Source organism: Anoplolepis gracilipes, chromosome 2, assembly GCF_047496725.1.
Source record: "Anoplolepis gracilipes chromosome 2, ASM4749672v1, whole genome shotgun sequence".
Lineage (NCBI taxonomy): Eukaryota > Metazoa > Arthropoda > Insecta > Hymenoptera > Formicidae > Anoplolepis > Anoplolepis gracilipes.
The window spans coordinates 4,526,808-4,554,510 of NC_132971.1; the positions used below are offsets into that span (position 1 = coordinate 4,526,808).

General features: G+C 36.2%; 2 protein-coding genes across 21 annotated transcripts in view; one reads left to right on the plus strand and one right to left on the minus strand.

Annotated features, from left to right (window-relative positions):
* Window positions 1-13,017, minus strand: part of Shn (zinc finger protein schnurri) — a 30,730-nt gene extending 17,713 nt beyond the window's left edge. Inside the window, 1 exon segment of the mRNA XM_072907404.1 lies at window positions 10,388-13,017. Coding sequence (XP_072763505.1) covers window positions 10,388-10,397 — 10 coding nt within the window. The 5' untranslated portion in view covers window positions 10,398-13,017.
* A 422-nt stretch (window positions 13,018-13,439) lies between these two features.
* LOC140675761 (uncharacterized) overlaps window positions 13,440-27,703 on the plus strand; it is a 115,375-nt gene continuing 101,111 nt past the window's right edge. For 10 of the 20 annotated variants that reach the window (XR_012048455.1, XR_012048457.1, XR_012048453.1 and 7 more), the window contains exons 1-2: window positions 18,175-18,516; window positions 23,174-23,258. Coding sequence is in view for 4 of the 20 variants with exons in the window: in XM_072910384.1 (XP_072766485.1) it covers window positions 18,406-18,516; window positions 23,174-23,258 (196 nt within the window). In the remaining 16 variants the exon portion in view is untranslated. Of the gene's footprint in view, window positions 13,897-18,174; window positions 18,517-23,173; window positions 23,259-26,267; window positions 27,028-27,703 lie in introns of those variants that run through there. The other 10 variants (XR_012048466.1, XR_012048461.1, XR_012048463.1 and 7 more) reach the window with 5 other exon arrangements.

Genomic DNA, 27,703 nt, shown 5'->3' on the forward strand with positions numbered 1-27,703 from the left:
AATCTCGGCAAATATTCCGATTTTTTATTTATTTATTTTACATATATTTAATCAATATATATATATATATATATATATATATATATATATATATATATATATGCATATGTCAATATGTAATTTTATAATACTACATATATTGTAGATATCTGTGTACTATAAGTATCATCAATTTATATAAGCAAAGTTATTAACAAATGTAGAGTAGTTATATATGTTTATTTTGTATTTTAATCGTATCGTTTCGTGCGTTTTATCAATCAAGACTAATATAATACTAGTAAATTGAAAATGGATAAACAACGGAGACTATCGTCGGTAGCATAGCGCTCGACTTTCGGATTATTCAATTAACAACCTCTCAAATATTTGTCTGAAATTATAGCTTGTTATCAAAGTTATTCGTGCATTATGAGCGCGTATTCGCGAGAGCTGCTCTCTGCAGCGAAATGTACTTCGTAAACTTCGTATAACCGCGCAATAAATATAGTAAACCCGTATACACTAGTAAAGTCCGCAAAGCTATGAAAATGGGTCATGATACGTTTTATTTGCGTTTTAAGCAAACATACAGATGTAGATTTCGGTGAGCTATACTCGACAGTATAAAATACTCCAAAGTTATTTCTCTGTGAGTAGAGCACTCTAATAACAATGGTATAATATCTATGAGTTTAATTTCACGAAGAATTAAGAAGAAATGACATTTAATAAGCGAATTGATATTACGACTTGACAGTGATTTAAATTTTATATAGATATTAAGAGAGAAATGTGTCGATAAAGTTTCTAATTTTAAAAAACGTAAGAAGAAATATATATTGAAAATAAAACTTTTTATATAATTATTATATTATATGTTCCATATATAATAATTATATAAAAATTAAAAATATTATTTACGCATAATATATAAATATACATATATAATATAAATTGTATATTTCTGAATAAAAAATATTAAATGTCAGTGTACAAGAATAACAGATCACATAATTTTACATTGAAATAAATTCAAATCCGGCAAATCTCTCTGCTAGTAATTATAATTCTAGAAAAGTCATATATATATATATACACACACACAATATATTTAGAATTATAATTATAACTAACAGAGAGATTCGCTGGATTTGAATTTGTTTCAGTGTAAAATCATGTGATCTGTTATTCTTTGTACATACATTGACATTTGACATTTTTTATTCAAAAATATCCATTTATAGCTAGAGAGAAATAACTCGCGGCAAATTGCAACGCGGAGATTGCTTTTGTCTTGTGCACTATATTCGTCAATAAATCATCCGTAGTTTAATCTCGTTACATGTTACACATCTTGTAAGAATTGTCAATAAAATTGTGTCGATAAAATTCTAAAAATAAAATCCTTCGAAATGTAAGACGCAACCTAAAATAAAATTGTCTCTGTCATTTTATTTTAGATTGATCGTCGCGTAAAACAGAAATGAAAAAAAAAAAAAAAAAAAAAAAAACGAGATTTCGATATTATGTGGGCAGTGGGCACGTAAGTTAGTTGTGGACTTTTGACATAAGGTTTTATTTTCGGTCTCTCTCGGTGCCGAGTTTAGCGATCTCGCCCACGTGGTCGTTTTCGCCGGTCTGAATAAAACCCCGATGAGGAGAGCCAGTCCGGTCGAGCTGATCGAGCCCCTGGGGTATTTTATTGATGTATTGGTGTTATTATTGTTTGCTCTCTATCTCGATAGAGCTCGCTCCCTGACCTCGGTCCCCTCCCTTGTCGATGTATCACCAGGCGTACGCGCGTGAAGATAATTCATATTGTATTTCATCATGTTTAGCCAAAAGGGAAATATAAATATAAAACGAAATTATACAATTCACGATGGACTTATTCATTTATTATTTTGTAAAAAGATAACAATATGACCTTCTTTATATGACGTATTTTTTATCAAGATATCTTACAATTAGTTGAACACACGAGTTTAAATAACAAATACTTAGGATCGATGATCAAATTCTTATAAGCATTTTTTCAGTCAAATAAAAATTTCGATAAATAAATATCCTTAAAATTTTACGTTCGATGAGAAAAAAATATAGATAGTGCAAAATTATTTTAATCTTCCAGATTTAAAGAATTGAATGAAAACATTTGGGAAATGCAATTTTCACATTTTATATATGCATTGTGTATTAAACAAGGGGATACAGTAATACAGATATATCGTCTGATATGATTTAGGCTTAAGTCTGGGAGAGAGTCCAAAGAGAAGCAAAGAGTAAACTCGTACAAACGACCAATTGCAACCTATGAATAGTTCGTTCAGAGTCTGCCGTCATATGTCGTACAACGCACATCATGCCATCACACGCTATATAGACCTGACAATTCGTTAATCGTTTTATGCCGGACGCGTCAGACGCGTTAAACGCTCGTTCAACTGACCGCGACTTAATCCCATCATGCATCAATTTTCACACTTATTTACGTCTGAGTCTCGATAATATCAGCTTTACCATTTAAGATTTTGAAGATTTTAACTTACTTTTATCTTTCATTTCAATACCTTGCATAAATTATATATCGTTAGCGAATTATGAAACATTTTTAATAGCAATTTTTAAGAATTTTAATTCGTTTACTAATGTAAGTTTAAAAATTTTCGTGATTTTTATTTCAATGAAAATATCAAGTTGATCTTTTAAATTGAATTATATACCAGCTTGATAATTTTCTAATAATAAATGCATTTTTTTAAATATTTAGAATTTATATTTTTTTAAATATTAAAATTTTAATATTTTAGTTTCCGGCAGAGAATTTACGGAAATCATACTTATTTATTATAAGAACACTTACTTATTATAGGACATTACTTATGATAGGGAAACGGTGCTACGTTTTACGTAATTTCTATCAATATAGTTGCTATGCAAGGCATAAATGTGAACATGATATTTGGTACTTTCATTCCATTCATATTTATTGTTTTTTTTACGTTCCCATCAAATATTTGCATTCCGTTAGATTCAGTGTTTGTCACGTAAACGATAAACGTAAAAATATACATGTTTGTTACGGTATACGCATTTTTCAAATTTTAACAGCAAAAAAATTCAGTATTTATTCCGTTGTTTATTCATTTTTATACTCAGCTAAAAAAGTTCGTACAGTTGTTCATATTTACCTCGATTTGATAAACGGGAAACCAAGCTTGAATAGTCATTGCGCCACTCTGAATAGCATGTTATTATTATACAACGTCGCAGGAGAGAGGGGGGACACTGTGTACAAAGTCAGCGAATGTTTAGCATCGCGTTGTATGTGAATCAGTGACGTCGAACATTAACGAACACGATTGCAGGAACCGGCTCGGCGGTTTTGTGACTTTCGCTGGGACAGGATCACCGATCTTTCAAGTGTCTTCTTCGTGTTAAAGAAGCGAAGATAATTTTAGCGATGTCGCGGACTTTAAATATTTAACACGGTAGACACGAATAATTCATGTCAAAAAAAAAGCACGCCAAAATTTCATGGAATCTTGTTGATTCTATGTTAAAAGCGGGTCAATTCACCGTTTAATCTTTAATTCGTTTAAACTTGCATAAATAATTAATTATTTCTCTTTTGTTGTGTACAGAAAGAGTTTTAATTTAACTAATGTAAAACTCGATGGTGGAATTTTTAGAGAGTAGACAAATGTATTGTATTGTCATACATTTGATGCAAATCTCTTCGTCAGAATAATTTTAATTGTTTATTAATAATATTATTTTAACGTCTATTTTAATGTTTATTTAATTATATAATTATAACATATATTCATTGTCATTTATTATTGATGTATCATTAAATTGCCTTGTGCCAAATACCCGAATGCATAGTCCAATTAACGTTAGTTCAGCGCGATGTCTTGCAATGAATCAAATCAATAATATACAGTATTTTTCTTGTAAATTATCTGAATCAATTTTTCTTATTGAAATATTTTATATAAATAATTTCACGATAGTTTATTAAGTATTTACCGAATGATACAATCAAATATTTATACAATAAATGACGATGAATCAAACATTGAGTTTCCAAAATTTCAGTAATTTGTAAAAATTAATTAACGCACTGCCATCCTCTTCTCGGTAATTAAGCATTTTTCTCTAAAGTATTCGAGAATAATGATTATTCTAATGTGTCTATTATTGCTACGGATATTGGATTACATCAGAATTGTTTCGCTGCGGAAGCGAAGTTGGGAAACACTGATGCATCGCGTAGCGGGTCTACGACGGCCGAGCGCGCGTCGCTTGCACCGGATGAACTCTCCGACCGTGCATTGGCTGCTGCCCTCCCCTTCCTCTCCTCCCTACCGTACAAACTTATATACAGACACCGTACTTGTGCACGCGTGCAGCTCGTACAGTGCTGCCATCGGCGAGGAAGCGGGAGATTCCCGCGACACGCAAGTGAGTCACACGCGCGATCCGCCGTTGCTGCCGCGCAACGTCTGACGAAGAAGCGGCATTCCCTTCCTCACCCCTCCCGCGCGCCGCCTGCGTCTGACAGAGCGCCTTCCCCCTCCCCCTGCCGCTCTCCCCTCCTCATCCGTCGGCCTTCGCGCGGCCACTACAGACGCACACGATCTCTCGGGTGAGCGCGTGCGCGCGCGCGCGCACGCTCGGGGATTCCGTTCGACACAGTCCCCCACCGCGCATCGAAAGAGACTCGACACGAATCCACGCCGCTCCCGGTTCGCCGCTGCCGGTGAACGGGTGATTGGGTCACGCACCCCGTCTACGTGTCCTAGGACGTTCACGGCCGCGTATCCACGGAATCCCCTTCCCCCCCCCTCTCTCTCTCTCTCTGCTTTCTGAAGAAGAGAGATGCTCTTTCTCTTTGAACCTGAACCGATAATATAAACATTTTTTTTTTCCTATAGACTCTTAGTTTTTTCTCATTTGATATTCGCTATTTCTGATTTTATTTCAATTTCACTTTGTACTCTTTTACGCGTGTTGAAAGTCTCGTGTAACATATGATATCGTGAAACTTAGTTTAAACTTTCATTTGACCGTACATTTCTTCCGAGCGAATGAAAGCGAATTAGCAAGTTTTAGTACTGCTTCATCCTCCGTCATTACATCATTTAACGCGTCGCTCTATCTTGATCTTTACAATTTCATGGATAGATATGATAAAGCTCTGATAATTCAATATTAAAGAATGGCGCAAAATAGATACGTATTATCTAGATTAATCGATCAGCTGACAATTGAGTCATACAAGTATTGCTGTGTCAGGCGTGTAAACAATGTATGACTCCGTATTTACCTTTCGATTGGTTTAATTAGATTCTATTAACAAATGCGCTGTTATCGCCAATAGCTGTTTTCGTATCTATGACGCACTAATCTAATAGCGAGTTCTTCGTATTTAACCATCTCATTAGAAATACTACAATGCACTTCTATGAATTTGCAAATTTACCAGATGTCAATCGATCGCGCAAGATTATTGACGCACAGCATTAAACACATGTGTCACAATGAAAACAAGTGTTTATCGAATAAATAATTTTTTCGCGGATAGATCTGCTTATTGTTAGTCTTTTGTATCTTTTTCGGAAAAACAAATCGTACGAGAAACAAACGAATGCTTGTTGAAGTTAAAAAAAAAAAAAAAACGCCAATCCTTGCTACAATTAATCATAGTTGCTTTAATCGCGTCACGATCGACGTAGAAGGCACACAATGCATTTACAAATATTATAACAGTATCCCCGATTTTCAATTCTGTTATCGACTTAACACTCGCAAAAATACTTAGATATTCGAATACAATCACACACATCCGTAAGTACAGTTTATATTAATCAATACCAATATCGAAAAATTTTATATGTAATGCAAAAAAAACATTTATGTCAAAGATTTATTCACTCGTACCTTATTGTTGTCATACTGTTATCAGATTAATTTTATAATAAATATATGATAGTTCGTATTCAAATCCAATTTTATAGAAGAAGTATACGCTGCCTTTGAGCTATATTATTTTATTATCGTTACGTCAGAGCATATGTATGCAACGTAGATAATAAAATTGTTGTACACTATTCGTGTGATTCAATGAAAGAGCCAAGTCTGAGAAATCACATTGTAAAATTAAGAATCCGAAGATACGTCTGGCAAGAACGACGAGTGTCCTACAATCCTTTTAAGCTTATTACAAAACCGTAACAGATTTATAGTCGTCGAGCCTATATCGTCCAGCGAACGTAATGAAGTTCAGCGGATTTACGATAGAAGTGCACGAGGGGGAAGGGGAGAAGGGCAGTTAAAGTAAATTTAGATAGTGAGTAAAGTAAATTCCATTATATCTCACGCGATCGTTGCCTTTCGCAAGATATTTCAATCCGTGAATGTTTGCGCCGCGAAAACCAAAATTTTTTATTTCATCTCGTAATTTTATTTTTGGGATAAAAAAACCAATATCGCTCAATTTAATTTCTTGGATAAGAAACCAATATCTCTGATAGCAAATTCAATTATATACTCACAAAGATCAAATAGTTTGATTTAAGATGCCAAGTAGTTAGTTTAGTATTAGCACATTTTTGAATTTAAATAATTCATATATCAAAAATAAAAAATATAAAGTTATTTTTTAAGATAATCGATAATCTACCAATAAAGTTTTTTTTTTTTTTTTTTTTAATTTGAAAGCATTGTTTATTTGTGAATACTTGCAAATTAAACATTTTGCACGTTTACGTAATGTTTTGTTTTGTTTTGTTTTGTTATGCGCAGAGATCAGATTAATCACATTTTGCAATTTTTCCAATTCACATGATTTATATTGTAAAAAATTAACCAAACAAATATTAAATCCATTGTGAAAAAGTGATTTTACAGAAAGATATTAGCCATCGATGTTCATTCAATCTTTTCCACATGCGCGTTGTACATTCCGATAAATGAAATTTCTTGACAGATCGCAGCGAGGAAAAAATTCCACGTGTGCAGTCAGTGAAGATTCCTATTGTTTAATATCTCTAATATTTTATGCATAAAGCAAACATCACTGATAAACCAATGTGAATTCGTTTTACATTCATTTATTGTACTCTACAAAATATTCTAGAAGAAAATGTTAATATCACATTATTTATATTCTCTATATAAGACTGATATTTTTATAATATTTTTATAATTATAAATATTTAGGAGATTTACTATCTTGTTTTATAAGAGTTATAACATAATTATTTTCCATGTCAATGCATCTAATAAAAATTATGTATAAGAGCATATGAGAAATTTCAAACTTCTTGACGTGCACGATTGCAAATTTCATCACATTTTAATAATAGTATTTTAATAATAGTATTATGATAACAAAGTCAGATATGTTCTTGAATAAGTTAAATGTTTCTCAATCAATATATACGCAGGTTTCTCGAAGAATATGTTAATAACGCTGCTTTAGAAAATTATGTACTAGACGTTCATTCGTCGAACGTTTCAAAGCGTAACAGAGATGTTTACAGAATATAAATCCCTTTCATTCGTTTCGTTTCTTTAACTTATTCTGCGGACTTCTCTCATCTTCGCGTGCTATTGTTTACACACAAAACAACTGCCAAGTTCATCGCGTGTTTATACTTGTTTCAAAGAAATATTAAGCATTACAACGGCTACTTATTCTCGAGTCATATCTCATTCTTTTCCATTTTCATAAGAAATTTACAGACACAAATGTATAGAAAAGTGATTCTTCTCCTGTTCTTTTATATAAATAATAAAAAAAAAAAGAATATTATTATATAATTTATCTTTGTCGGATACGTATACAATATTTTAAATATTTATCCAAAGTTTGAAGGATTTAAAAAAAATGTTACACATTTGAGTTACTATTCTTCTATAGAAATATATCCGCGCTAGAGTCCGTATCGGACTTACAATTCCGGTCGAGACTCCCTGCCACGAAATAGACGACAAATCGAGAGAAATTCCGACGATCCCACTCGCAGCCTGGCCGATTCCGGCTTTATACGGCTTGGCGGAGTCGGCCGTCGTTTGGTCGTCGTGTCACCATCGCTATAGACATAGCGCGCATTATACTCTCCCGCTCGCTCTCCGTGTCTTCTTGGCGTAGCATGAAAATAGCCCAGCGTACTTGGAATATCGCGTGGCCTACGCGCTAAGCATGCTAAAACGGCGTCGCAGTTCGACCAACAGACGTGCGGGCGTGTATACGCGCGCGAGAGAGTACGAACGATTACACAAACGATGCTTTACTACCGATAACTATGTTCGAATATCATGCTACCAATATTGTACATTTAAATATGAAAATGATATTTTATCGCGAGTGTCGATAAGAAAAAAAATTTTACGATATTTTCTGAGAGAGTCACTCTAATGAATATAATCGTGAGATATAAATAAGTAAATTGTATAAAGTTGCATAGCTTTTTTCAAAAATAAATTGTTCAACGTTTTTTCTCTCATCATTAAAGTATCATATTTATTATATATATTTATGTTTAGTTAATTTTATTAAACAATACCTCTTTGATTTTGATTTTTAATTCATATCTCTAGACTTTACATTTAAATAAATGATGTATTAATATATTAAAATCTTATGGAATCTCCATAAAGAATTATTTAGAGACGAAAATAAACAAAGAGAGAAAAAGAGGAAAGAATGTTTTATTTGCCCGTGCAATTTAAAAATTGCTTTTCCGTCAAATCTTTCTCTTTGCATCATATGGTTTTGTTTTCGAACCGCTTCGGAGAAATCTCTACTCGCTCTGCAACTCTGTCGTATCTACCTTTCGAAGTTCACATGTACTTGTTTGACCAGAGATAGCCCGACAGCGATATTGCAGGAATTCATGGTTAATTATAGCTCGTGAGTTATTTACGGCTTTAATGTATTCGTTTTTGAATATTAATTCTTTGCGATGTAATGAACATTTCGGAATTACTCTTTTCAATTAAACTTTCATTCAATGAAACTTTATCAATTTCGTTAGAGAATCTGTAGTTGTAAGACTATGACAAATGCAAATCCGTATGATTTCCGTTGGCTTTTCTCTAATTTATTTGCTAATAGAATTGATTTATTCCGTGCTTCAGAATTCCACTCCTTAAACGCTCATGAATAATTACATATAGATGTGCGGAGTTAATGATAAAATATAATAGAAATTATGAATATATACATATTCCTTTATAGATAATAATAACAATATATCAAAAAAAGAAATAAAAAAGTAAGAGAACTTACAAAGTAACCGTAATATATCATAGCTATCCGATAGCTATCTGAACACATTTAAAGTTCATACTGCTACTTATATATGCTATTATTAGGAAGTTTCTTTGAAAGAAAAATCTCGTTTTTATAGATTTGGCGAAAATATATCTCGCGTATCCGTTTTAGTGAGTTAAAAATAAAACACGGCCGCGCAAGCTTGTAAATATAATAGTAGCCAAGAAATTGTATTAGACTTTCAAGGATATAAACCCGTTAGTCAGCGATGATAATGTTAAACGATTGCCCTGTCGTTATCTGTCTCTCTCTCTCCTTTTTTTTTTTTATTGGAAAACTCAACATGATAAAAACGTTTTTCAAGCAAAAGCATCGTGAACATTTACAACATGTACGTCACACGCAACATTTACAACCGAAGGCCGAAATTACTATCGCGTACGCGAGGCTCGCACGCGGTCCGGCTTGTAAAAAGGAAGAAGACGGAGAGGGAAGGGTTTCGAAATAGGGGCGCCAGTAACGCTGACACAGAGGAATCGACATAACGACCGCAGCATCCCTCGTAAATTTTTACAACGCCGTTCACAATGTACAAAACTGGTCAGAGAAGAATCCAATTTCTCTCTTTTTCTCTCCCTTTATTTCTTTTCTCTCTCATTCTCATTCTCACTCAACTTTCCGAGTATCACGAAAACACGTCAGTGTCGAGGCGATGAGATCGCAGGGAAAGAAGAGAGCGACCGAAAAAGGAGAACAAAGTGACGAACATCGAGAAGGAGAAAGAAACGAGAGAAAGAGAGGAGAACAGAGTGGCGAACTTGAAGAGACGGGATCGAAAAGCGCGGCTACAATGTACAAGAGAGCAGGAGAGATAAAGAGAAAGAAAGAGAGATAAAAAAAAGAGAGAGAGAGAGAGAGAGAAGCACTGTTGTCGCATCATATCTCGCGAGTATACGGGGTCAGAGGAAAAGAGGGACAAACATACCGCGAGTAGAGTGGTAGCGGCGGGGCCACGGGGGTAGAGGGAAGAGCGGAGGACTGGTAGCGGAGGCTGCGGAAAAGGCGGGGGACGGAGGGAGGGAGGTAAAGCGGGAACCGCGGGGAGAACTCATGGTTCACCTGTCGTCATGGCAACGCCGCTTCGCCGCTCACTTGTTACTCCATCGGCATAGCTCGGCCCTCGGCGGCGGTCCTCTCGCAGCCTCCGCAGGAATACGAACGCGAGTCACGATCCATCGCGTGGGACAGAGAGCGAGACGACGCCTCCTCTCCGACAGGCGAGTGTTCGCGCTTGCTAGCGCGATCTCTCCTGCCTCTTCGAAGATCGCGGTGAATTCTCTCCTTTTCTGACGACACGGCCGGAAAAAATCAAGTTGCGCGAGAGACACGATACCCTCTCTCGCGTTTCACCACCACAATGCGCACTATACAGATTATCACATACAAAACACACACTCCACCGCGAGATGCATATACATATGTATGTATATATGCATGTACATGTGTATATATATATATGTATAAATCTCGTCCTCGTTGTTCCTTTTTTCAGCCGCGAAGAAAAGTAGAATTTAAACGTATCACAGAAACGCGGAGGCGGGGGAGAAACGAACAACATCCATCCACCCTCTCCTTTCTTCGATTCGTTTTACTCACTTGTCCTCCCGCCACGTACTTAAGCCGAAGTCACTCTTCTATTTTAAGCTCCACACTTGCCTCGTCCGCGTCGTATCCTCTATCTCTCCCTCCTTCTGACACAGCGAACCAGTCGTATGTACGGAACGATATTCACACACTCGCCCACATACGGATACGCGCGCAAGATCGCCCGCGAGTTTTCGCGCTACACGATGCACACACACGAGAAGAGAGAAAAAGAGAGAGAGAGAGAGAGAGAGCGCGCGCCACGACTTCTCTTCTCGTTATCCACTTACTAGGTACGAGCGCGACAATCTGTTTGCTATGCAAATCACGTCTGACCGGTGCTGACGTAGACCGGCGGCGATAACGACAATGACAACGACGACCACGAAGACGAGTGACAGCTCCGAATTGACTTCGCGTCGACGGCGAGTATTTCTCGCTAATACACTCGGCCGCTCGCGGTTAGTCATTGCCCGTCGACGAGCGACATACGTAGAAAAGTGTAATCGGCTACCGCGCAGCGCGATTCCACAGGATCTCCTTACCCCCACCGTAAGCACGACACGAGCAAACTGCACACCATCACACCGCAACTACCGCGTGGTCTCCACCACTACCATTACACACCGCTACTATCATCGTCGGCGATCGCGGTAACGCCGAGCGTCGCGTCGCCTCGCCTCGCCTCGCGTCGCGTCACGTCACGTCGCGTCGTGTCGTGTCGGTGCGTAAACGCACCGCGGCGAGAAACTCCGACCGCGAATTCCCCCGGCGCGGCGGCGGCCTCACTCGTCCGGTGACGTCATTGGCGCCTAAACGCCAAGTCGTCGCGAGCGACGGCGGGGTACTCGCGCGTCTCTCCTCTCCCGAGTGATCGGTAGCGGCTTCTTTGGTCGATCTATCGCATCAACACGATGCAGCTGACCTCGTTACTCCTGACTCGTACGTATCGGTGAAACGAGGCTGTAGTATTGGAGCTTATCCGATCGACTCGTTGATGTTTTATCGGTTCATCAATGAACTATCAACGATAGAAGGTTCTTTCAATCATCTTGTCGTGATTTTTACAAGAAAGCGTTGTTTTCCTTTCGATTCTGTTCAATTCCGATGATCGCTAGAAATTCTTCTCTGGCTGTCCTCGTGGCTGCTCGTAATCGCTGCGTTGTAACTCGCTTCATTCATTAATTGATAGAAGAGTGCCGACTCGATCCAGGATCCAGCTTCCGATATCCCTTACTGATCGTCTGTGCCGGTTGACACTTTCGGCATATCTTCCATCGAGCGTGAAATTCGCGAATTCTCCCGCTTCGCGATTTCTTCGGTATGCTAGTTTCTTTTTACTAAAGTAATCAACCACACACCACAATTCAATTTTACGGGTTTCCCCTCGTGAAACGACAGACGTCGAAGTCACGCTTTCCCGCTTCCGATCCTGATCGATCGAGATTCCTTCTCGAAACTTCGCAAAATTTTTCCTTCGTCGAACACGCGTGTCTTTTCGTTTTCGGTATTTCGTGATCACGCACTCTCGCACTTTTCACACTTTTCACATCGCTCCTCTAGATCGTGCTCGATATCCGCGCACGAGCTTCTTCCTGTGATTTCAGGTCACTCCCGGCACGTTTTCCGTCTCGATCTCGCTTTTGCCCGAGTTAAAGAATTCACGCGCACAATTTTTCACTGATCGACGTTCTTCTTTAACGACTTTTCCTCCGCCTTTCCACGCGGGTTTCTCCACTTATCCGCGTTGTTATCAACAAGTGATTCCCCACAAACGCAAACAGTCGACGCACCATACGATCCACGATGTCGCGTTGCGGTGTCGCACGCCGCACGACGCTACACACCTCCTTACGGCGTTGTTATTGTTGCGTAACTGGCGGGTCCCGTGTAGCTGGCTGGCTCTCCGGCCGTGCCACGAGACAGAGCGTATGGAGTATGGAGTAGTGGCGTGGGTAAAAGAGGCGAGGGGAGAGGAGAGGGGATGAAGAGGAAAGGAGAGGGGCCAAAGAGCGAGGTAGCCCGTGGGTGAGCCAGTGGGCGAATACGCAATGAGAGAGAGAGAGAGAGAGAGAGAGAGAGAGAGAGAGAGAGAGAGAGTGTGTGTGCGCGAGCGATGCGCCGTCTAGCGTAGCTGGCGACAGTCTGCTGCTTCCGAGAACCACGAGGCGATTCCGTGTATCGAACGCGCAGCAAGGGACGACGACGATAGAGATGAGAGAGGAGAGGGGGGATCGGCGCGCGATCCTGGTAGGGAGAGCACGAGGGAGCGTGAGGGACGAAGAAACGACGGGGCGAGCAACATGAGAAAGCCCGAGCGACCCCGAAGCGAGAGAGAGAGAGAGAGAGAGAGAGAGAGAGAGAGAGAGAGAGAGAGAGAGAGAGAAGGAGGATGAAGTAGAGTGAGAGAAACAGAGCGGAGACTCAGACACGAGGCTCTCCTCAGGGACGCACTCTCTTATGTTTGCGCGCCTCGTAGAAAGAAAGAGAGAGATAAAGTGTGATAGGAAGGGGAAGAGACAGAGAATCGGCTCGCTACACGTCATATTGAAAGACGATAATGAGGGTTTTAACCGTGGCCTTGCTATCGCCAACTACGCGATATCGCGCGCAAAATGGAAAATCTGCCGCGAAATTACGGCCGACGTGAGGCGCTGAGACCCTGACTTACGTCAGGTTTACGTTGTATTTCTTTCTTCTTTCTGTTGTCGTTCATCGCGGTCGGAGACGATCGAGCCAAGCGCTTGAATGAGCAATAACAGACCTCTAACACGCAAGTCGCTAATCGAAATCGATTGTTTTTTAGATTTAGATACGTAGTCAGTTCTTTAGATAGTAGTCAAGTGTGTTTCGTTAAACTGGTGTTACCCTGTTCCGTGTCAATGAACGAAAATAAATCATGTTTCTGAGCGCTGTTTTTGGGAGAATGCTTCTTTCTTCCTGATTAATTCACGATTCTCTCCAGTTGCGTTCATCCAGGAACCGTATGTATAAGCTAATCCAACCTGTTTCCGCAGCGCGCGTTTTGCGGTGTAATGTTACCTGTTTGTAAAATACCTTCCCACCTCCTCCCCTCGAAACTCCATTCAAACGTCGAGATTAACGATCGCGGTCGATTTTCAATTTTAATCATCGCTAGATTCCCCACCTCGCGGCCGATCAACGTCATATTAGAACGTCGGATTAGAAAGAGAGAGCCAGCTTTTTAGAGGTATTCAACCGTTTGGTGACGGCACCCAAACAAAAAAAAAACGCTAAATAAAATTGTGAAAAAAAGAGAGATGCCCTCTCCACATTAAAAAAAAATAGAGATCTTGGGTGATTATCTGTCTTATCTATTCAGGATCGCTAACAATCAAGAATACGGACGGGTATCTTTTCCGCTCGTCTCTTTGCCGTCGTTTCAGTTATGTTTCATCATTCTCTCTCCGAGACTTTTTTTTCCAAGAAGGGATCCGGCCAGATACTTGCAATCTTCTCACACGTCTGCCAGTCCCGGAAGGACGTTTGGCCTTCAGGGAATTGACCTCGGGTATTTTCTAAATCTTTTGTTCGAAGAAAAATTCACCGAATGAAAAATATTAATAGTTTTTGAAAATGACTTTCCTTTGAAAATTACTCTTTGTATTTCTTTATCTTTTCCACAGGAAATATTAACAAGAGAATACTGATAAGCCTTTAAACGACTAAATAATATACTTACAGTTAGTAATGTTTAGACGACTTTTTGCCGATTTAAAAAATTTTAGAAATATATAAGACTTAAAGAGTCACCTTTTGAAGAGAAACTTTCGCTTAGACAATTTTCATTTTCGCTTTTACAAATATTTTTTGACAATATGTTAAAAGAAAAAAAATTGCATGAAATATGTTGTTAAATTTAGAATTAAATATTAACTTGTAACTAATGTGTTGATGTTGCACGTATCTATGCTATTACAATATCGGTTTTGCTTCGTCAGTACCTAACAGTATTTATGTGATAAAATTATATTCGGTAGTATATTATCCGGCGATATCATCTGTGAATTTTCGTTTGATTGCAATTAACGGTTAATATGGTACACGATTCATCATTCAAGGACAATTGGGCGGATAATTAATGATTTCATTGCACGAAGCACGAAAGAGCCTTCGTTACACATTGCGAACGTTGGTCGATCGTATCTGTAACGCAACACCGTCGTTCTCATGCACGCGCACAATTGCAATCGTGGGCGATCAACTACGTAATATCGTGTGTGCAACAAGTTACTTTCATTAATTGGGGACGTGGCAAGAAGACAGCACAGATATCAATATAGAATTAACCCACGTCCGCTTTTATGCTTTTAGATATTCAGATAACATGATATGCATTTATATATTATTAGTAGGTAGACAAATTGAAATATGAAACAAAAACGTACATGTTATCTGAGGAAAGTATAATTAGTTTTTAGTAAAATTTTTTATTGCATACAGGGTTTTGTATTTTTAACGTATTTATTAAAAAAAAAAAAAAAAAAAAAACAAATAATACCATCGCGCGTGATTTGATTTCGATTATATTTACATCGGCATGTAATCGGAAGCATGAACGATGAACGGGATTTTGCGAATATTGAGGCAGAGTAAAAATGCGGATCGAATCAAATTTTGTCGAAAGTGGGCTTGACCCGATTGCATTTTGTATCTCGTTTCGATCGATCCCGCGGTGCGCCGCGTCACGGAATGGGTGTGACAGGATAACGAAATGCCGGATATGCAATACAAATACAATCTGTATGAATTTATCGAGCCGTTATGGAGCGTCAATCGGACCAGCCTGGCCGGTCTTTAGGGTGCAGCGGATTGCACCGATGCAAACGTCCCTTTCGAGCGCGGCCGGCCGATGTGATTATTATTGAGCGACAACAAAGGCGCTCTAATTGGCACGGGGAGCGCAACGCGTGCTCGTTCAGGAGGAGGAGGAAGAGGTTGTTATCGCCAGCTCGGTAATTAAGGCGAAAGAATACAAATTGCGGCGGTTGTGAACGCTATTAAACGCGAGTTCGGCGCTCGCCGATTGGCTCGCTTCGACGAAACATTCCGATGCGCTGCCGCTTTCTCGCCAACGCGTTTTCACGAAAGGCATTTAACGAGCTTCATTCATGCTATCGTCGATCCGAGGATACGCGCGTAACAGTCGAAGCATTTATCTGCTCGAGTTTGATACGCTGGTTGTTGATTAATTATTAGGGGAATGGAGAGAATAAAATTAAAACCGAAATGATAACAGAATAATTTTTTAAAAATGCAATATTTTCAAATAGTATATGTAGAACGAGAAGAAATTTTACACATGATAATAATATAATATACTCTTTCTTTTGGTGCAAAATGTATTTTGAAATATGAGTGCGCTTTGATATTTATAATCGTTTTTATTGCGCGAAATTCTACAGAGATAGTTACTTTCTGAAGATTTTCATTTTATTTTATATATATATATGTGTGTATGTGTGTGTGTGTGTGTGTATATATTTAACTTGAAAAAATGCGTCAGAAAATTAAACTCCACGCGCATGACCTATTCAGGATACATTTTCACACTTTAATGTACGTACATAGCGTTTTTATATTCTTTTCTTTTCGACTTTTCTATTTGCTACACATTTTTTAGCACACGGTACTGTAATGAGGAACGTGTACTCTGACGATCTAATTTATTCGGCTATATAAAAATATTTATTTAAAAAAAAATAATGACTAGATTAAATTAACCTTTTATTATTCATACCGTGAAAAAAGACATCCTAATCGCTTAATAACACCTAAACTATTGATATATTAATTTTTATTTTTTGTTCAATAAGTGTGTTTTTCAAAGAATTTCGCAGGTAATTTTTGACCATCCAAAGGACAGAAAATTTTAAATGGATATCGAATCACTTGGAGCTATTATATCACAGTAAAGGTTGTATGATGTAACATACAGTAGTAAGAGAAAGAAAAGATCCTGAACGTTGTGACTGTCGGGGTCGCTGACGACACAAGCCATCGCAAGTCGACAATAGCAAGCAAAGAAGCCGTCTCAGGCAGCAGGCGAGCGAGCGAACAGAGTGGCGAATGAAGGAGCGAGTAACAACCAGTCTGGTTATAAGAAAGCCAGGCCTGTTGGAGTTCCGTAGGAACCGGACTGTTGTTCGCCCGAGACGACGGGATTATTCCACGAACTGCCCCACCGCCACGCTTCGTCCTGCTGCTCTCCTTTGCCGTTAGCGTGCCGTATGTTTCTCTTCCTTATTCCTCCTAAAATAGTTTCATTCTGCTCTTCCCTTTTCCACGCTGTTCACCATAGAATACTTCACGAGAGCACACAACGTACAATTCGTTTCACCATGTGGTGATCACGTATACACAACCTTCACGAGAATGGTTGGTTATACTTTTTCTGTGTTCCAGTAAAAGAAAATAAGAGAGAAAAAATAAGAAAGAAAAGATTGCGAAAAACAGACAGAAGATGCCTTTATATAGGACATTTTTTTCATTATTTTTTTAAGATCACAATCATAAATTCTGTAGATGTATTCGAATATATATATGTGTATGATAATATTATTAATTTATTATTATCATTAATATAAGATATATGTATGTATATGTCTTACATTTATATTAATAATAATAATATTAATGTTATATATAGTGATAATAAATTAATAATATTATCATACACATTTATATTTGAATACATCTGCAGAATTTCTCTTAACTCTTGTTTTTTTTTTTTTTTCTAAAATTACTGTTCTTATTTTAATTTTACAATTTCTACTTACCGACATAACTGTCAAATTTTTCGCTCTTGTTTCTCCTCGCGATGAGTTTCTGCAAGCTTGCGGATTGCGTGCAAGAAACGTGTAGCACCGAATAAAACTCGTCTACATTGCGTAAATGCGTCATGGCATTTTAATGCACGAAAGTGTTGAAGAACGTCGCGACGAAAAGACCGTCGCGTCGGGTCATATTTCGTACAAACTTCACTTTTGTCGTGAAAAAAAGTCAAGATATAACGATAATAAAAAGAAAAGATATATAAGAGCACGAGAAAAATATTGAAAGTGAGTGATTGAATTATAAATTAAATGCGGGATTTTTTCCGGGTGTTCACTTATTAAAAGCTAACTTGCACTCTTTTTTTCTATATAAATTACTCTATCTAAATGTCTTTTGAAATTAGAATTTTGCGTATTTTTTTTGAAAGCAATATGTATATACATATACATATAGTATATAAAATTTGCAACACAAAACAACCTTTGTTCTTAAAATATGTCACGGAAAACAGAATCTTTGTATCATCAACATTCGCTTTTTCTTTTCCTCTCTTTGAGGGAGCGAGCGCTTGACGCTGTTTGCGGTGGGGGTCGAGGCAAAGGCGAGCGAGGACATTTTACTTAAGGTCACTGTGTTAACCGTGCCGCGAGGATTTCATTAACACCTCGATCGCGAACGGTCGACTGCGCACGCGGATGGGGGAAGGACGGTGGACGATGTTCTCGGGGCTTGGGGCGCGTTTAATAGAACAGGCGAATAGCCTCGTCGACTCGATGAGGAGGGATACGTTCGATATAAACGCCTCGGTAAGTAATGCAACGTATTATGGGTGCCAGGAGGATTATGCGACGGGGTGCAACGACAAGGTTGCATCTACGTTCTCGAGAGGAGGAAAGAAGTTTTTTTTTTTCATTAAAAAGTATTGTTGCATTAAACCTAAATATATAGAATCTCCTAATATTTTTCTACTTTATTGAAACATTTATACGTTAAATATTGACTATATATTCTCGTGTACATTTAATTTAAAGTTTTAACATTTTATGTCGATGTGTTTTATCGATTTAGTTTTCTATTTCTTTTAATTCGAGAAATGTGGAAAATAAAATTTCTCGTTTACGAAATGGATTGGTTTCGTCGAATGTTTAATATAGCATAGCAAATAACGGCGCGGCGTAATATTGTGAAATGTGCGAGCGAGGCGTAGCAGAAATCCGATCGCAAAAGCGAGATCACACGCGCGTGTAAGAGGTCAGAGCTGACGGAAAAGTCGTTGTTGCCGGCTGGATTTATCGGTCATGCCGATTCATCGAAATGCCGTCGTCAGTGTCGCGACATTTCCGATACCACGACGAGAGCGTCTCGTGCATCGATCGAAAATAAAAGATTAAATTTAGACTTTTATTTCAATTATCATACTAGATATTTCTCATATCTCGCGCTATTTCACTCATAATGAGACGTATCCGAGAAGGATGAGGAGGGAAGAGAGGGAAGGAGAGAGCTCCGGAACTAAGATATGGATGAACACTAAGCGGAAAATGAACATTTTAAATTTCTTTGAAAAATATATAAACGTATAATATATAAATTATTTCGTTATATCTTGTCACGTGCGTAATCGTCAAACGGTTATCACATGATCCTTCACTTCAAGTTGCAGAATTATATAGTTGGATGTAACACACGGCAATACTGCCGATGATTATATCTCGGTCACGCATGATTGCCTCATATACCTGAGCGATAGTATCTCTCTAGAGATTCTCTCTCGGAAGTCAATCGCACACGCGATATCGTGAAGAACCGCTGTAAAAATACGAGGCGATTGACTCGAACAAGCAAACACGGAAGTTTGGTGAATCATTTTTCAAAAGGTGATTATTACGACGGAAAATTCCTGGCATTCTAATTTAAAGAATTTTGTTTTTGAATGTTGTTAATTTTTCGAAATTTTATATAAGTTCCTGTCAAAAATTTAAGACTTGATTGATTAATAAATATATATTATATATTATTAACACAGTTATTATTGGTACCAGTAGATTTTAATTGAATTTATGTGGAATTGTCGATATCTTCATTTCTATTTGCATTTACAAATATTAAAGTTAATATCAGTTTATTAAGGGGAAATATGTTTTGCTTTTACATCTATCTTTAATTTATCTTCAGGAATATCGAATAATTAATTTAAATATTTTTGGCTAGAATCTCTGTATTTTTCTCTGTATTTTCATAAAGAAATTCGATTTGCAACTTAATTTCAGTGAAATTCTTAGTGATATGTTGGTTATAGAAATAGTTGGAAAATTGGGAACAATTTAATAATGTCAGTTTTAGTTTTTGCTCGCCGATGCTTGTCTCTTTCTAATAATTTCTGTTATTTTTTTCTAATACTTATTTCATTTATCGATTTCGTTTGAGCTACGAATAGAGTAAGTGTGAGTAAGTCAATTATATATCTTGAATAATTTGTTTTATAATAATATTCTGTAAAACTTAAATTCCTAAGAGAGAGATCCAAAATTTTGTGCGATATGATTTGCGAGACGTTTCAATAATTTGTTAGGGAGATTCAAGACTCGATAGATCCGTGAAAACTTGTGAGACTTGCCAGATGACTGTGGAATGGTACAATATGGGGTTTTTGCGGCAAAATGAAAATGTTCATGGAATTCCCGTTGTCCTTGGAATGTTCGTATTAAGAGTTCGTGGCCGACGTCGTGTCTGAACTCCTGACGGTGCGCCAAGATAAGACGAGCTTGCTCGAGCGTTTCGTTCTTATGTAAGCGGTGTCGACGGGCGTTATATTGCTACCGTTTACGTCGGCGCATAACGTTAGGTGAAATCGCGTAGCTTAAGCGCGGCACGTTCTGGTCGGCGAGAACCTTGAAGCGAGAATACATGCAGGTGGAACGAATTTTCTTTTCTCTCTTTCTTTTCTTCTTTCTCTTTCTTGTGCAAGACATTGCGCACACCTGTCGCTCGTCCTCAGGGAATTCCTACGAAACGACAGAAAGCCGCTGCTTTACGAAGCGGTTCGAAAGATAGTAATATATCTACTTTAATTGGACGGTATTATGTGGAAATGAATTAAACCCATAAAATTAAAAGAAAATGAATTATACATGTACATATAATTGTAGACTGGCCAAATAAAACTCTACGCTTTGGATTTAATTTTTTCAGAATTATTTAGAAAATTGATATATTTTTTATTTTATTTTACGTATAAATAAATTCATAAAAGTGACAAATATATATATTATAAAGTATAGCGACTGTATTTTTAGACAGTTAAAATTCTCAAGTTTAAATCTTTGGCTTAATTTGTACTCAGTATTGTAAATTTAAGCAAGGAATCTTATTTTTTATTGCAATATTAAAGCAAACGTCATTTCTTTTAATTTAATTTTTAGAAGTATAAGTGAAAGTGCGGTAGTTCCAGGACACCCTGTATATTATTCGTCGTCGTCGCGTGCGACGCTATCGCAATCAGAAACGCAACGTCATGTTGCGTCGTCGAAGACGACTGTCTTAATACGGCGCTTCATGCGCTAGAGAATGCAATCGTTTCAAAAGCGCGCTGCATTTTTATAATTAGCTGAAACTTTTTATCTGTTCGATTTTATCTGTTTGCTGATAACGCGTGATTCGTTGAAATCTTTCTGATACACAATGATACATTACTTTATAACGTTGATTGGCGCCTCGATGTCGAAACATTTAATTTAATTCTCCCATAATGTATGTATTGAGTGAGTGTAAAAGTTCATGCCCGATTTCAATTGATGTCGTTATTGATGTTGCAGCACTGACCACGCTGTTTAATAATGTCTTATTATATACTGTTTGAAAGCTGGTACCTCACCTGTCATTTGAACATAAAATTGATTTATTTTTGTTGCTTCCGAGGTATGAGAAAAATTATTGAAAAATGAATGACGAAAAAGTTTGACATTTTCGGCATATTATGCTTTGTGAATTTCGGAAAGGTCTAATAAGTTGCAATCACTATAAAAACATTAAAGTTTATTAAGATCGCATATCATCCAGGTAAAGGTATCACCTTTTAAATGATATAATATGTAAATCTTATGAACAGTGTGGCTAATGCTACAATATTAATAAAAATCAATTAAAATCTATTAAAGTCAATTAAAATCGGGCACAAACTTTTGGACACATCCAATATTTTTGTGACTAATTGCAAGAATAAACATGCAATTTTCTTACACATAAATCATGTATCTTAATTTATGTTGTCTCAGTTTTTCTTTTACATGGACTATGGATATATTTAGACATCAAGTTTATCCTTCAGCGATAAAATAATGACTTTGATGACAGAGGAATCTTTATTTTGTCCTTTTTTTCTCAATTAATGACGCATCTTTTATCATGTGCCGTGATAATTGAATTTGAGGCAGACAATGCAAAACATTGTCTCAATGTCATTTATTTGATCGTTACCTTTTGCGTTTCTATTGATTAGCTGAAGTACTGCAAAGTGTCTTTTTATAGAATGCGACGATAAAGAATACATCGACGCGACGCGACGCGACGCGACGCGACGTATCGCTATCAACAGGAGCTCTCGAACTGTATCTTTATTTATTTTACGGTTGTTTACGCCGCGAGATCCTGATTCTTCAGTTATGTAGGCGCTGAATCACGCACTCCTACATTTTTTTCCTTATTTCGATCCGGCCAGGTAATGATGCCCACGCGCGCATTCAATACTTTATTCCTCCGCTCGTATTTCTTTCTCGATGACTCACTCGCCGCCGCCGCCGCCGCTGCCGCGGGTGCACTTGTTGAATCTCGCATACTCATTCCGATTATTCGCGCTCCTTTCCTCTCTTTCTCTCTTTTTTTTTCTTTCTCCCTTTCTGCATCTCGCACATACTCGTTGCAAATCGGTCGCGTAGGTGGAATATCGTTTCCACATCCTTTCGCAAAAGCTTATTTTTTCAAAGAGTACGAAGCGTTCTTGTCGTTTTAAGTTGCAGAAAATAGATAACAGTTATGTTATATTAAAGTTGTATTATATTATTAGTTGTATATTAATAGTTATAGATTAATTTATATATATTGTGATTTATATCACAAGAAATTTTTAATTTGAAAAATATATAGAGAAGACTGCGCAAAAAATATTAAATATATTTTTTTACAGTTTTATATATATATATATATATTTTTTTTTTTTAAATGCTAGTTAAATACATAATTTTTCTTAGGATCTTACAATTAATATTACATTGCCAATCTAGATATTAATACATTGTTAAATACAATAATAATACACGAATAGTTGCATATTGATATTGTAGCTAATATTAATTTATGAGATTTAATATTTAATATAATTAAATATTTAATATTTTAATATAATAATTTAATATTTTTGTGATTATAGGAAATAAATCGCTTAATAAGTGTCTTCTTTGTTCGTAGAGATACATAAACCATCGTTTATCAATTACTGTGGAGTGCTCGAGGAATAGTTCCTTAAATGCGTACAACTTGAGCAACAGAATACGTAAGTAGGAAAAGTTACGTTTCCATTCTCCTCTTGCAACACGTGAAGGGCTCTCAATGAACGTCAAATGGAATGAACGGCGTAAATATAGAGTCACGTACACATTTGTGCGCTGGTATTCCTAACATTACGTATGTTTGAATGTACTTTTATGTAGCGTTATATAAGATTTTAAAATTATATATTTACATATTTGATTTAATAGAATTCTAATACAACTATTTCACTTTATTTCCTTGATTTCGTACAAAAATTTAGTGTAAAGTTTTAATTATATTCCAAACAATTATTTTATTATTTAAGTGTAAAATGTCGAGAGTTTACATTAACACGTTTATTTCTGCAATAAAATTCAGACTCTTATTAATCTGACTTTCACACTGACAGAGGAAGGGAGCGCAAATTTATGTATTACACATTTCTCGAAATACTACTACAAGATATTAATGAATAATTTTATACAATTTTTCGCTTATTAATTACGGAAAGATATTATAAGAGGAACACATTTATTGATAATTTCGAAACACTTTTATTGATAAATAAAAAGAAATATCGACGCCTTAAAAGAAGCTAACGAATGAATTACTGCATCGTTATCAAACTTATCATTTATCGCTGGCCGATGTACAATATGCGGCCTGATTATTACACTGGCTCCGCGATGTCCGACGCGCGGCACATCTCGCGACCAGGCGAAATCCACAAAAGCATTCGTCATGCAGATGTGTTTTCGCATTGCGAAACATCAGAACCAGACGTAAGGAGGCTGAGCGAGTAGGAGAGTCGCGATGATGCGATGGCGACTTCTTTCGTCGCGCGACGCAGTTCCATGTCTCTACCAGCCTCCGCGATTAACGCCTGCGGTTTAATTAGTCGTAGCGGCGCAAGAGAGAAAGAAAATTAACGATGCGAGAAAAGCCGATCGAGTGCTCGAGAAGAATTTGAATGCGCGCAGTGTTATTTAACTCATTCCATCGACAGACTCCATGTTCAATAAAGTACTAATCTACTTGATGTCGATGAATGATAATTACAAAAAAAATCGATTAAATCATTAAAAACTATATACATACTCAACAATTACATAGATATTCCCTACGTAATAAATACTCTTTTGAATACTCGATTCGTATATCTTAGAAAATTGAAAAATTATATAAGCTACAAGTTTCATACAATTCATTCATTCACTTCTTCGATATAATTTCTCTTATATAAAAAGTATAATTTATCTCGGCACGCGCGCGATATTCATAGCGCGACTCATGGCGCAACTATTAATTAGATAGTCTGAACGGATACTTTAGAACGCCAGCGTAACAGTGTATCGAGTTACACTTAATAACCTCATGAACGAGCGAATCACAGTGTCACGATCCCTTTGTGCATACCTCTGTCATGTAGTTACAACGATGATACATAAACAATGTGCCCGTAATCTTATCTAAAGTCAACCGTCTTCGTCTTCTTCGCGCCACCGACATTAAATCCGGGTTCTTCCGTTTCGGAATCATGAGAAATTAAATTCGGAATATATAGTATAAATAAATAGTAATTTGTTGCTCTAATTTTTCTGTCTAGTTTTGGATTTTAATGATAAGCAATAAATTCAAGGTTGTTATATCGTGAAAGTAAATAATTTGTAAACCATTTTAACACTAAAAGTGAAAGAACGTAATTGATTACACTTACATAGTTTATTCTTGTAACGATGTGGACATAATGGAATTTTTTCGATTATATTTTTTAAGATTATTTCGCGAAATAATAATTTGGAAACTAGGATATTTCGGTAGCAATTAATTTAAGAATCTTTTGGTATCAAACTAATATTGTGTTATCTTTTCTTCTTTTTTTTTAATTACTTTATTGTTATATTATTACAAAAGATAACAGTTTAATTTTTAGCAAAAGATTTTAAAATATAAATATAAAATTTAAACAGTATCTTTAATTAATTAATTACCAATCAATTCTGATATATTTGTCTTTTTTTATTTAAAAATATAAATGTCTTTGGAAGTGAAGAGTCATTAGCAATACTGTTCAGCACTTGTATCTTTAATATCAATTTCCTACTAATTAATAAAAGCAATAAATTCAAAAATTAGAACAATAAATTAGTACTTAAGTGTGTCAGAATTTTATTTTATTTCTTGTGGGGAGAAAAGAAAGGATTTACCAGGTTTACAAAAATTTCGAGAGACGTGATTATTAATATTACTATACTAACAATACTATTCGACTCATAAATATTTAAACGAAGCCTGTAATTAACTAATCTTATAAACTCTGTTATAAACTATCAAAAATTTCAATTGCTATTTAATTTTCGAGAATTTTTTTACTATAGTATTTTATTGCGAAATTTGGATTTACATAAATATTTCAAATAAATCATAAAAATAAATAATGCAGAAAATATATAATTACTACATCGTTGCATACTTAAATTTTCACGAATTGATATCTGTTATATAATATTTATCAATTTAATAAAGTTCCGAAATTAAGATACATAAAAAATAATTTAAAATAATTTTACTTATATAGCAGTACGAAGCACAACGGCAGAGTCATAGAATACAACGCAAAGTGTAAAATAGAAATATTGTATATTCAATTATCTATATATAAAAAGCGATGTCTAAAGTAATTAATATTTTCGGAAATAACAATATTATGCACGGAGATAAAATTGAATTTGTATTTTTAAACAAATAAAAATAATAAATGAAGTTATAGAATTACAGAATTTTTGAATAAAATACTTTTTTTAAACATAAGCTTATACAAAATGATGAAAAGTAGAACTTTAATTTTCATAAGTAATCTAAAGAATTTTATATAAATATTTTATTAAATATTTTAATATAAATATTTAATATAATAAATATTTAAATATTTTCTTAAATATTTAAAATATTTAAAAATGAGATCTAGAATAGACATATAACGATGTAAACTAAGTCATTACTATAAAGATAAACGAATTAGTTTTAACTAGTTCTTTAATTAAATTTTTCAAAAAAGAGATAATAAACTAACAAAATTACAAATTGCTTACCACATGATTGCTTTGCCTTCGTTCGATGCCTCTTCGGATCTTTACTTCCTTCTTTCTTGTTTATCTTTACGTTCCTTCAAAGTACTTACTCGTGAAAACACAATTGCTCACGTACTCATCAACAATATCGACGATTATACGGCATTTTACATTTTACTTACGACGTTAATTACGCTTTGGTGGCTACATTTTGGTGAGAGAACATGACAATTATATCCATATACTTCGAGAGATACGACGACATACTAAGAGTCTCGTCGCGCGAATAACAACAAGGCCTGCCGTACACGACATTGACACAATGACACGATATATGAATTAAACTATTACATAGTATTTGGCGCTCGTTCTTCGTGACGTATACTATTTACAAGGGGCCGCTGTATTGTCATTCATGCGGCGAGACTCGAACGAAAAGGTAGCAAATGTGAGACTTTCAGTGTGTCGCATTATCTTTTGAAGTATACGTAATTTTCGCGTTTTCTCGTCGCAGCATAAAATAAAGTACACGATTAACCTCGTAAGTAAGATGTAAAGTGCCGTATGATCGTCGTATTCTTATGATGTAGTACGCGCGCGATTGTAATCAACATAACGTTTTCGTAAGTATCATGAGTGCTATGAAAAAGCACCATAGCGAAGCAAGAGAAAAGAAGAAGGAAGAGAAGATATATTGTACGAAGGCGCAGCAACCATGAAGTAAGCAATTTTTAATTTTATTTTTAAATTTATTATTTACAAAAAAATAATTTGCTTATTTTATTCGTGTGGTAATGATTCAGGTTGTATCTTGTGTAGTAGACCTTTATCTAGAATATAAAATTTAAAGTCGAATTTTTTTAATAGGGAAGTTAAAAGTCTGAAAGTATATCGATTTGTCAGAATTGTTTACTGACTGGCTTTTTCTAAAAAAGACCTGTAAGATGCGTACAAAAAAGTCTTTAGATTGAATAAATAACGCATTTGCGATAATCCTGGCCAAATATCTTCCGCCGTCGTTATTTATCTGCAGCTATTTATCTATTTCTTAATATTGTTTTTACTTCATGTCTACGATACGCAAGCTCTTTAGAATAATTTTTTAAAGAAATTGTGTCTCGATGACGTAAAGCTACCGCGTTAATGAGTCAATAAGTACGTCGCATCTGTGTACGGAAAAGTAATTATATGTATGCTCTACGTCAATCATGTGTGTCGCTTGCTCCGAATTTCGTCATTCAACGTGTGCTGGGAGTACATATCGCAGCGCGCATCCAGGGTCACGCGATCTCGCCAACTCTTTTTCTCTCTCTTTCTTTCGGTTTATCTTCTTCTCCCGCGATCATTTGCGTATCACGCATGACGCAAATCAACGATTCGTCTAACCGCGACTTTT